This window comes from Colias croceus, chromosome 7 (assembly GCF_905220415.1).
Source record: "Colias croceus chromosome 7, ilColCroc2.1".
NCBI lineage: Eukaryota > Metazoa > Arthropoda > Insecta > Lepidoptera > Pieridae > Colias > Colias croceus.
In genome coordinates this window covers 2,579,650-2,592,143 of record NC_059543.1, presented here as the reverse complement: position 1 = coordinate 2,592,143, position 12,494 = coordinate 2,579,650, and the positions used below count along the sequence as shown (strand labels likewise).

General features: G+C 31.6%; 1 protein-coding gene across 1 annotated transcript in view; it reads right to left on the bottom strand.

Annotated features, from left to right (window-relative positions):
- LOC123693054 (A disintegrin and metalloproteinase with thrombospondin motifs 3-like) overlaps positions 1 to 12,494 on the bottom strand; it is a 60,095-nt gene that overhangs the window by 24,290 nt on the left and 23,311 nt on the right. Inside the window, exon 7 of the mRNA XM_045637980.1 lies at positions 1,971 to 2,103. Coding sequence (XP_045493936.1) covers positions 1,971 to 2,103 — 133 coding nt within the window. The remainder of the gene's footprint in view (positions 1 to 1,970; positions 2,104 to 12,494) is intronic.

Below are 12,494 nucleotides of genomic sequence, written 5' to 3'. Positions count from 1 at the left end.
AGTAGCTATGTATGTCCTTTACAAATACGTATAAAATTATTATTGTCTTAGGGCTGATTTTTCAATCCTTGTTTTAAACTTATTCATCGAATAACGTACTAAACTACCATTTCAAAAATGTATTCTAATTGTCCGTATTTGACAGTTTACAGGTGACAATTTAATATGATCGTGTAATACTTTATTGGACGGATAAATTTTAACCAAGGATTGAAAAATCGGCTCTTACTACTCGACAACTACTAGAAATCTTTGAACGATTGTGTTCATATATTATGTATGTTTATTGTTCTTGTAGGTTTTATGTCTCATCAGATGATACGTGTTTTAATATACTTAAATAAACGAATTTAATTATAAAATTTGTGTGTTCTCCTTGTTTCCTTATTTGACCTTTGGCGACAGGCCAGTATAACGCTAGGTCAGACAAAGATGTATAATCATATTCACATCGCGTACTTACAAAAAACTAAATACAGTTGCCAAATCAAGGAGCGACACCAAGGCCACAGAATTACTCATGCGTTACGATTTAATTATGAAGTCATCAATTTTGTTTGTAATTTATTGATTGGCTTGTATGCGATTTTTGTTCATTTTTCAATGAATATTGCGTATCATATGGTATTTCATTTCGGAATGTATTCATGAAGGATTTTATTGAATTTATGCACACACACGAGCGGATGGCGCAGACGTTGATGGAATTTCGAGTAGTTGTGTGCATAACATGAATGCAATGAGTGATGCTCTTTTAAGGGAATTTATTCAAGCATTCCCTTTTAAATTACTGTGTTTTTTGTTAATTAATGTTAAATATGTAAAATAACATTCTATTTGAACTGTTTAATATCAAAACGTAATAAAAGGTAAAGGTGCATCTTTTGAGATAAGAAAAAGGATTCCAAAAGCTGATACCTACTTATCTATATCTATATCTATATATATATAAAACTCAAAGGTGACTGATATAGTGATCTATCAACGCACAGCCCAAACCACTGGACGGATCGGGCTGAAATTTGGCATGCAGGTAGATGTTAGAACGGAGGCGTCCCCTAAGAAAGGATTTTGATCAATTCTACCACTAAGGGGATAAAATAGGGGATGAAAGTTTGTATCATGTTTATTTATCTTTTCCGCGTAGGCGAAGCTGCGGGCATCTAGTTATATTATGAAATTAAACTCTATTAACATTCGCTTTTCCATTTTTGTAAAACGTACCTTAAAAAAATTGCTAAAAATATACCGAAATTTACTTAATATTTTTCTAACAAATTCCCATTTCAGCTAAAAGCTTCATTATCAGCCATTTAATATATGACTATAAACTGATTTGCATAATTTTTGCTCATATCAAGCAAATAAATAAAAAAGCAGACAGCGGCAGAAATATGACCGCAATTATAAAAGACTTTCATAGTCTTTACTATTAACATAGCTCGGATACTGTGACTAGCATTTCATTAAATTACTCACAGCGAGCATGAAGCTATTTTATCTACTTAAGCAATCTTAATGTCCACTTAACTAGGCCTTTCATAAAGGCTAACTTATTTTCTTAAAATGTTAACTTGGCTTAAAATTATCATTACAGCCAGCTATTTATTATTCGAAATACTCTTTTAGTTCTTTCTTTTTATAGCGTTAAAGATTCATAGGTAATCTAGCCATTTTAAATGTTAACTTTGGCTATAAATTTCCGTCATCATGTTATATGTCTAGGTATACGATAAACGAGATATTATAGAATTCTATGATTGTAGAATGTAATATCTAATGCGTCTCTTAAGTTTTGTTTTTGTTACAAAAATAAGTAAGAAGGATATGTAGCACAGTTGACAGATATATACGAACCAGTCTATACGATAAACGAGATATATAAGGAATGTCTATGAAAGTAATGGTTGTATATTATAATGTCTCTAGATATTTTTGAAAAATAAGTCTAAAGATAATATTAACAATACCTGATTGACTCCACAAGGCGTGCCTTCCAATGGTGGGGCTCGTTTCGACCGGCATACGTGGGGCATCGAACGATGCGCACACCACAATCGAGCACATGGCGATTTGATTTTTACTGACTTGCATATTGAAAATCTGAAATAAAATGTATCTTTATAAGTACTATTAGTGAGAAACATTCAGGGAGGAAAAGCTGTTTTAACAATATCTGTTTAGTTTTACTGCAATTTGTGAAAGATCGCAACGCTACATTATATATCACGATTTAAGGTACTTATTTTTGTTAGTAATCATTTTCCTCAAAAAATTAAAAACGCAAAATTGACATTACGCCGTTAGAGGTATAAATAAAATGAAGGTAAGTACATTCATAATATTATTAAATTGTATCTTTAATTACACAATAATAATGTTACAATTATGTATCAGTTTCATACTTACAAGGAACTAAGAAATTCTAATAAGTATAGATTTTGTGATAAGTAGGTACTCTTTCTAGCTTTCATATTACAATACAATGTACATAATCTTGTCTAACAATAAAAATAATCTTACGTATACGGCTGCGGGTATCCTTGCTTTGTATTCAATAAAGTTTATTATGTAATAGATATTTCGAACTTATACACTGCAAAGATACCTATTCTACATCTATTTTTAATGTATAATGTACCTACATTACATTATTTAAATACCTATATTAATGAAAAACTGTCAAGAACTTTTGCAATTAAAAAAAAACTTTCCCGCGCATTTAGTTTTCCACCACAGATAACCGCCATTTTGGCACCTGACATTACATAGCAATATAGATTATATAAAGCTTTTAAAAATGTACACTATATCATTTAAAGTATTTTAAACTTAAATAACATTAAAATTATTATTTAAGCCATGAATTTAAATGTGTGCCAATAATTATAACTCAATTTAAATAAAGTATTTTTAAACGTTCAATTTAATTCAATGAAATTTTTTTATTGGTGGCAATATTACTTTTTATTTTTTTTTCTATCGCCATAATATTACTTGACAGCCAGAGGCATTTCAGACAAAAAATAAATAAACATTTGGAAAAAGAAGAAGAATAAATAAAGAAACATTGTCGGTATGTATGCTTTAACTAACATTCTACTTTATTATTTTAATATTATTTTATACTAGCTGTTTCCCGCGGTTTCACCCTCAGGCCGCATTGCTCCGCACCTGTTGGTCTTAGCGTGATGATAATATATAGCTATATAGCTTAGCCTTCCTCGATAAATGGGCTATCTAACACTGAAAGAATTTTTCAAATCGGACCAGTAGTTCCCGAGACTTGGTTATACCACAGACTAATAATAATATACTACGTATACAAGTTATACCTACTTGTATCTGAAATATTTTGCGTTTTTAAGTGAATTAAGAGATGTACGAGTACTTATTTTTAACCGTGCTGACATTTACATCACTCATGAAAAAAATATTTTTAGCTTGGTATTTTCACACGCGATCGTTTTATCAGCATTTTGTAGGTCAATTTCAATTTAACAGTGGCACACTTATCCAAAAATATCAGTGTAAATTTTAAAATTTAGGTTATGTCGCATCCAAAATGTTACCATGAATGAAGACTAATGAAGACAGAATAAAAGCATTTCATGTCACTTGAATTTGTCGTTTATTTATAAAACGATAAAAGCACGTAAAAGCCTGTCCATATATTTTTGCTTTACTTAAGTTATTAATCAGTGGAGGAATCTTATCACATTTTTGTTCTCGAGCGGGTAAATATTTAAAGTAGGTAGGGAATAGAATAGTTAATTTATTATTCAAATATCATTTGTATGTATGTATTTGTATATTGTCATAAGTAAATTAAAATAATGGTATCATAAAATGAATAAATTGAATAAAATGCTTTCAGTTCAATGAATTCTCTATACGTTTTAATGAGCACATTTAACGAATGTATTAGTTTCACAATATATTCGTATAACAATGGGTATTAGTTTTGGAATCGCGGTCTATATGATAAAGGCTTTTAGACAATGAAGTTGGAGCTTTGTTCTCTGTAATTATAGCCAAGTTAGGTTCAAAGATTGAGATGTTATAGGGTTGTCAATATTTAATTAATTGTTTTACGGTAGGTATAATTTTATTTTTCTATTTTGTGACAGTTTTTTTGTGCTTGTGTTTAATGTGCTCAAAATGTATTTTTAAGATACTCAAATCTAAAGATTTGAGTATTTTGCACGACGATGCGAAGCATCAGAGAGTGCTTTACGATCGAAAAATTTTTTTCGCCTTATTTTTGCAGCTATTCTTATTATTATAGCCTTGTTAGTTCACGGAATCAAGATATTTTGCATACTATTGTCGAGATAATTTAATGGAGATTAATCCCATACTTTTTAAAAATTGATTTACTTCAATAGAATTGGAAAAAAACACCGAAATGGGTCAAAAAATTGTCCTGTCCGTCATGTGTGAAACCTGAAAACACTATAACTTGTGAAAAAATCCATCATTTGAGTTAAATTTTTTTTTAAATATTCTAATCGACGATTGTAGGTCACTGAATGCGAATGATTAATTAATTCATTGTCGTTTAATTGCAATTATTTATTTTTGTATATTTTTTTTTTTATATTTCATAATTAAATGAGCATTATGAGTCGTGCACTTTTGGATTTTCCAAATAATTATTTTCATTTGAAATGTTAGAAAAACTTAAATAGAAATGATATTTTTATATTGTCTTAAAAAATTGTTAACAATATTTATATAATATGTCAATAGCAAAGTTCAAAAAAGCTTAAATTGTTTTGTAGAGTTAGCTTCTTAAAACTATGTTGACAACCCTAATTATACTTAACAATTGGTATAGCCTTCCGAATATGGGCGTGCGTGGCAATAGACCGTATCTCCCATATTCGTAGGATGTAGACAATCCTCTTTTGTCTATTATTTGTCGACCATATTGGTCTATCCAAAGTTATATAGGTTTTTCTAACATCACTACATAGTATAAAACAAAGTCGCTTTCTCTGTCCCTATGTCCCTTTGTATGCTTAAATCTTTAAAACTACGCAACGGATTTTGATGCGGTTTTTTTAATAGATAGATTGATTCAAGAGGAAGGTTTTAGTATATAATTTATTAGGTTTTAGACAAAGCGGGCGAAGCCGCGGGCGGTAAGCTAGTTTAAAATAGGTATACGTGTAAGATGTATTGACTAGTTTAGTGTGTTTTATTTATATGTACCTATAGCTTTTATAAGAAACTATAATACAGAATAAATCCTTCTATCTTCTAACTAACAATTAATATTTTAATCATTTTCTAGTTTTAATGATTCATCAATACATATAATAATATTTAAGCTTCATATTAAATCTGAATGAATTGAATGAACTAAATAATCATTCATTGTCATTAAAGGAATGCATTTTCATAACAAAGAGTAGGGAAATGAGCCTAATTAGCAAATACAGTTAGCATGCATGAACTAGTGCACAATTACACGCTATAGTATGCGTTTTAGAACGCAATCAACTATGATAAAGTCCACCACTTATCAGTTCAATATACAGCAGACGCACCGAATGTTCGCAACCACATATATTTCGATAAACGAATGATTTACGATTCCAATTCTGCACGTTTGTTTGATCTTCGCAAAATACATTTGCAAGTTTAGCACGATAGTGCGAAATAGTTTTGCTATTTGATAGTCTGAATCAATAATCGATATACTATACGATGTAAAAACATCAATATCATATAATCGAAATAAAGAATCTACAAGATGATGATTTATTTTTATTTTCTACTTTTTATTTAAGAAATTATTTTGTTGTATTTGACATTAGTAAAATAATGTGCATTTTTAATTAATACTACACATCACTACATAGTTTAAAACATAGTCACTTTCTCTGTCCCTATGTCCCTTTGTATGCTTAACTTCAAACTACACAATGGTTTTTTTAATAGATAGAGTGATTCAAGAGGAAGCTTTTTAGTATATACTTTATTAGGTTTAAGTCAAAGCGGGCGAAACCGCGGACGGTAAGCTAGTAATTAATACGATAGAATAGGTACCTATCACTAGATCAATACGCAATACGACATTGACCAACTTTTATAAAAGAAATAGCGATTATTTTATGGACATAATAGTAAAACTTGAAAACATTGTAGCTAAATCGTATTTGGTATCTAATTAATTATCAAATAAATTAGATATGTATTTATGGAGGGCAATTGAGATTTATAGCACAACTAGAGGTCAGCTCGGAACAACTGCTTCTACATACTGTTAATTTTGTTGTTGTTATCTTTTAAAAAATTAATTTAAATAAAGATTTTTTTTAAATAGAAACGATAAATTATACCTTATTTTTAAATCAAATGAAAATTCTGAAGTATATCTCAAATTCAATAGAAGTTAGGTACTAAAAATATAAAATTACGAAAAAAAAGAAAAAAAAGAAGAGTATACGTAATAATTATTCGTAGAATAAAGGAAATAAGGTCATTATGAGCTGATAATTATCTGTAAACTTCCTCTTATATAATAATTGCATTACAAGTGCACAGTACTCGTAAACATTTAGTGATAAAACTTTGATACTAATGTCAAAGCTCTCACTTTTCAACTGTTATTAAATAAATTGTAAAATAATTGGTAATTAATAGATAGTCTTAAGAGTGTGTAAATGATTATAATAGATCATCAAAAATTTGCCAATAATACTTGTACTTAAAAACAAATTCCTCATAAGTATCCTACTAATATTATAAATGCGAAAGTTTGTGAGGAGATGTGTGTGTGTGTTTGTTACTCTTTCACGCAAATACTACTGAACCGATTACAATGAAATTTAGCACACAGGGTAACTTGGATTAACACATAGGATAGGTTTCATCCCGGAAATCCGACGGGAACGGGAACTATGCGGGTTTTTCTTTCAAAACGCGGGCGAAGCCGCGGGCAGAAAGCTAGTTAAGCATAAATATGTGGTTTATTGTTTCTTGTATATTTGTATGTCTTATAATAGTCCGATCCCAATACTATGTTCAATAGTAGATAATAACACTTTTACTGTAGGTACAACTTTTCGTAAAAACACCTACCATACTATAATTTAGCGCATACTGAAAATGTATATGAAAACCGTGAACGCTGACTATTACGTCCCTCAGTAAGACGAGGAGAATGATTGCGTACTTAAGTGCCAAAGGGCTGTTAACAGCAGCTCCGTTTCAAAGCGCATATTTCAAGATTCTTTTAATGTTTCAAACATCGTGTTAGCGCTGGCTTTTTGATGTTTTTGTTGGTATAAGAAATAGTGAGGAAATTAAGAAAATAGAGGAGATTTTTGAATGGTGTGTGTGACTTGAGAGACTATTCTATCAATTTGTAATTCAATTTGTATTTCTCAATAAATTCATTATTATTAATTATATTAATAGTATTTTTGATATAACTGACAAGAAATTTTAAAGAAACTCAAACTCAAACATTTATTTATTCAATTAGACTTCTTTTAGAAGCACTTTCGTATCGTCATTACATATTTTTAACATTTACCACCGATTCGGAAAGCAGTATCTATGGAGAAGAACCGGCAAGAAACTCCATAGTTGCTCTTTTAAAATCATGTCATATAGAATAAAACATTTTTAACGTTTTAAGGATTATTCAAACAGAACCTCATCCAATTAACAGTCTGTAGATTAGAAATATTATTAGAATCCAATAGAAAATAAAAATCCATTCAGGATTGGTTAGATTTTATTATCTCCAGCTCAAAATCGTTTTACTTGTTTAACGCCAGCTTAAAACAGCTAAAACTTTAAATGTGTTTACTTTGGTTCAGATTGTAAACTAAACTCGTGAACTTTTATTCGTTCAATTGCTTTTCTTTTTATTTTTTATTGCACATCTATGTTCTTCTGCGATAATATAATAAAATTATATGTATACTCATTAATAAAATTATATATATCATTATTTTTATGAAGCATATATCATTATCATTGTGCAATATAAACGAATACTAGCTTACCGCCCGCGGCTTCGCCCGCTTTCTCTAAAAACGATTTGAGATTTAAACTATCCTATCTCTCAAGTTGGATCGAACTGCACATGGTGTGCGAATTTTATTATAATCGGTTAAGTGGTTTAGGAGTCCATTGAGGACAAACATTGTGACACGAGATTTATATATATTAAAAGATTAAAAGATTTGTATTTAAATTTTTTGAAAAGTACCTCTATTAATTTTTATTTTCAATATACCTGCAAAACAAAAGTTAATTATTTATATAAATATGGCTAATCATAGAAACAGTTGCTCTGAATTTGGCATGTGAATGCTACGAGACCAAATTATCGGAAAAATCTCCATATGTATTCAAGATGTCACTCCGATGTGCGCACTTATGTTATAAAAGGCGCAATTGGAAGACGAATATATATTTTTTCCTCAAATATACGAATATTTAGGCATTTTCAATTGTTCGTCTTGAATACCAAAAAGTTCACATTTTCCTTCCCGCATTGATTATTTTACTAAACTATGGAACTGTTACACTTTTAATAGAAAGTAAGTTTTAGTATAAGAATTATGAAATTTTAAATTATCCCGAGTAAACATAATTTATTCTTCGATTTGTAAAGAAAAAGAGAAAAAATACAAACAATCAATATCAAAGAGTAGATTAATAGTGATCAAAGAGTAAATGAATTTGACAATTTTGCACGACTCTGAAAGACTGACTCGGTACAAACGAGAAATAAATACTGTAGGATCAAATTGAAAACAATTTTCTTCACATTAATACGTGACTGACTTCTCAAGGCAAACTCATTATTCTGTCTAATAAAAATCATTCAGTGAAGAATCCTGTGTCTATATAATATAATATCATTGGTGAAGAATAGTTCTTTTATTATGATCCCGTATCTCTGATAAGTGATATATATTATTTTCTTTTACTATGATCCCGTATCTCTGACATATGTTATTTTCTTCGTTAGGAATCTAGTTTACTGTTTGAATGGATTTTGCAGGATTAAATTACCTATAAATAACTAAATAAAAGTTGCCGTCTCGTGAAATATCTCACGAAATAGAATTTGCATATATACATTAATCCATTCGCTGAATAAAACTATAATAATAATAATAATAAGGGCGTAGGGATGTGACGACCCCATCGCCCACGGTTGGAATATCTGTTGTCTACGTGACAACAGATATTCCACCCGTGCAATCAGTCAACCCGCAGGACACCTTGTGGCGGGGTGTCGGGGAGTAGCGACCCCGCGGGAACCGAGTGCTCCCGGGGGAGGCCCCTGTCTTCATCTCCGGCTTGCCTTCACCGGCCGGTCGGAGTGAAGCCTGACGAGGACAGGACCCCCACCTCTGGCTTGCCTTAACCGGCCGGCCAGAGTGGAGTCGCGAGAGCTTTTAGCTCGAAGGGTGGATGCGAAGCGTAAGTGGCGAGTGGGCACGTGATGCTGGACCCTCAGGGAGCGCGTGATCGTAGTTTAAAGTCCAGGGACGCCTCTCCACCCTTAGCTGCTCACAATATGTTGCCCCCTTGTCGCACTGTTGCAGCGACTTATTTCGGGGGCCCATACAGTGAGAGGGCGAGTCACCACCTGCCAACATATTTTTACTTTCTTTTAGTAGAAAGGCAGGTGCTATAGTTTCCAATAGTCCCCAAATACCGGCCCATTTAACATCCCACTCCATAGCCCAGTTTATTTTGTTTTCCATATCTCGAAATAGTCCTACATCGGCCGCGGACTGCCTAGGACTGTATCTCTATAGTGCAGTCATGGGCAGGCTGCGGCTGGTGTCCCACAACACAGTAAAGTTCTCTAAAGGGCCTCTGCGTGTTGGATCCGTGTCCCCACGTAAGCCTTCCAAAAGACCGGGTACCTTCCTTATGATGGTACCCGAGTATTATGGATGAGATACACATAATAATAATAATAAACTCTTTATTGTACACCAAATAAAACAATACAAAAGAATAACATCAAATAGGATTATTGTACAATAGGCGGTCTTATCACTAACAAGTGATTTCTACCAGACAACCTGTGATCAAGGAAATGCTGGAAGATTATAATTTTGGAGGTGTAAAACAAAGCAAGCGTAACTTAATTAAATAAGTACCTATAGATAAAATAATAAATAACATATAATATAAAACATATAGATAATATATAACAAACATACATACATATTATAATAAAACATACATACATAAAAATATATATATATATATATATATTTAGTATATATATATTTAGTATGTGCGAGTTAGAAATATAAATACAAATGACGTTACAGCGAAAGATAATAATTTTTAACCAATCTATCAAAGGAAGATATTGTTTGGGCGTGTTTTATTGTATTAGGTAAAGCATTCCAAAGATTTATAGCACGTACTGTGAAAGAGGAATGATAGAAATCTGAATGATGCGATGGAATCAAAAGAGAGAGATTATATGCAGATCTCAACACAAGGCTATTGGAACAAAGAAATTTAAATCTCTCCTTTAGATAGATTGGTGTTCTAACATCAAATAGAATGCAGTAAAGCAGATGAAGAATGCGTGCATTCCGGCGAAGGCGTATAGGTAACCATTTCAGTTTGGTACGGAAAGAGGATACATGATCATATTTACGCAAACCGAATATGAACCTTATGCAGAGGTTTTGAACACGTTCAAGAGCATCTAATTGATATTCATTAAGGTCAGGATAGGCGCTGTCACAGTAATCAAGTATAGGGTGAAGCAATGATTGTACTAGCTCAACCTTAGTGGGAATTGGTAGGACATTACGTAAACGTCTAAGTGAAGCGGAAGCATATATTAGATAATATATATGCAAGTCATTTTCAAGTTACCTTCTTTTTACCTGCTATATTCATATATTTATACTAGGTTTCCGCCCGCGGCATCGCCCGCGCGTATTTCCGGGATTGCGTCATTTTCCCGGGATAAAAAGTAGCCTATGTCCTTTCTCGGGTATCAAAATATCTCCATACCAAATTTCATGAAAATTGTTTCAGTAGTTTAGGCGTAATTGAGTAACAGATAGACAGACAGAGTTACTTTCGTACTTCTTTCGTACCTATTTATAATATTAGTATGGATGGTATAAGGATCTTAAATATAGAATCATCTGTCTAGTCAACTTTAAGTAAAAACAACGCAGATTTCGTTAAATTAATACTCATGGGTAGTAGTAGTGGTAAATCTTTCAAATTTGTCCTAAAATTCTGTGTTGATCGTATATCTAAGCCTTTCACTTGTATAGAATCAGATGAAGGTTTTATGGCTTAGTCTGAGATGAAGACGGTAACAACTTTATCTACCGAGTTTCCACGTGTCTCGCCTCGTGGAAGGTTCGAGAATGTAAGGACTTTTCTGGAATTGTCCCCTTTTAAAGTTTCTGCATAGCGATTGAATTTGAGTGGAATTTTGCTTTTGTTTTGTAGCTATTTTTTAATGATTTCTTAATTAAAATATAATTATTAAAAAACAAGGATTCAAGAGTGACAAATTATCTTTTAAGGCTCTCAAATTTTAACAAAATTATTTAGCTTTTGATCGATTGATCGTTTTTTTGTGTGATTGCAGCGATTCTATTTGTAATTATTAAAATTTCTAAACAATTTGAGTAATATAATATAAATAATTTTTAACATTTTAAACTGCAATCTTTTGTTTTTATAGCAGATAAGTAAATGTATTACGTAGTAGATACAATCTGTTAGAAATAAAAAGTATAATAAAAAATAGCTTCCATTGATTCCGTTGTTTACCGTGGTATACACTAATGGTATTTTAAACAACAAAATATTCACTTTGTTTATAAACACACAAATCTCTTTTAGATATTGCGTCGCAAAAACTTTATTTACATTAGCAGTAATCCTCTGTAATGCAAACGGGCGATATTATTCAAAATAAACAGCACTCTCTAAATATTATGTTTTGAACACGTTTTGTACATATTTTAGTGGAATGCTCAATGGTAATTGGTTGAAAAGCTTTTCGGGGCTATTTCTCTTTATAGTATTTGTAAACGTAATTGATTGTTTTGCGAACTATAAATCAGTACTCAGCGAGTGACAGACAATTCGTTACATAATGGTTAATGTACCTATTTATTTTGTTTCCTATAAATAAACTCAACTAAAATCTATGCTAATAAAGGATGTATAAAAACATAGAACAACCATCAGTTCAGTATACTTATATTAGTTACTAACATAAAAGTTGCGAGTGCCCTGAGTACCTACCCTTTTAATACGTGAGAGAGTAAAATCCGTACCAACCCTGACAATTTTCATGTGAATTTCATATGTTAGGAAACCTTTCCGTTTTATATATTATGCACTAGCTGCTCCGCGCGGTTTCACCCCCGTGGCTCCACTCCTGTTCGTCGTAGCGTGATGATATATGTATCATGTATGTGCCTTATAGCCTTCCTCGATAAATGAGC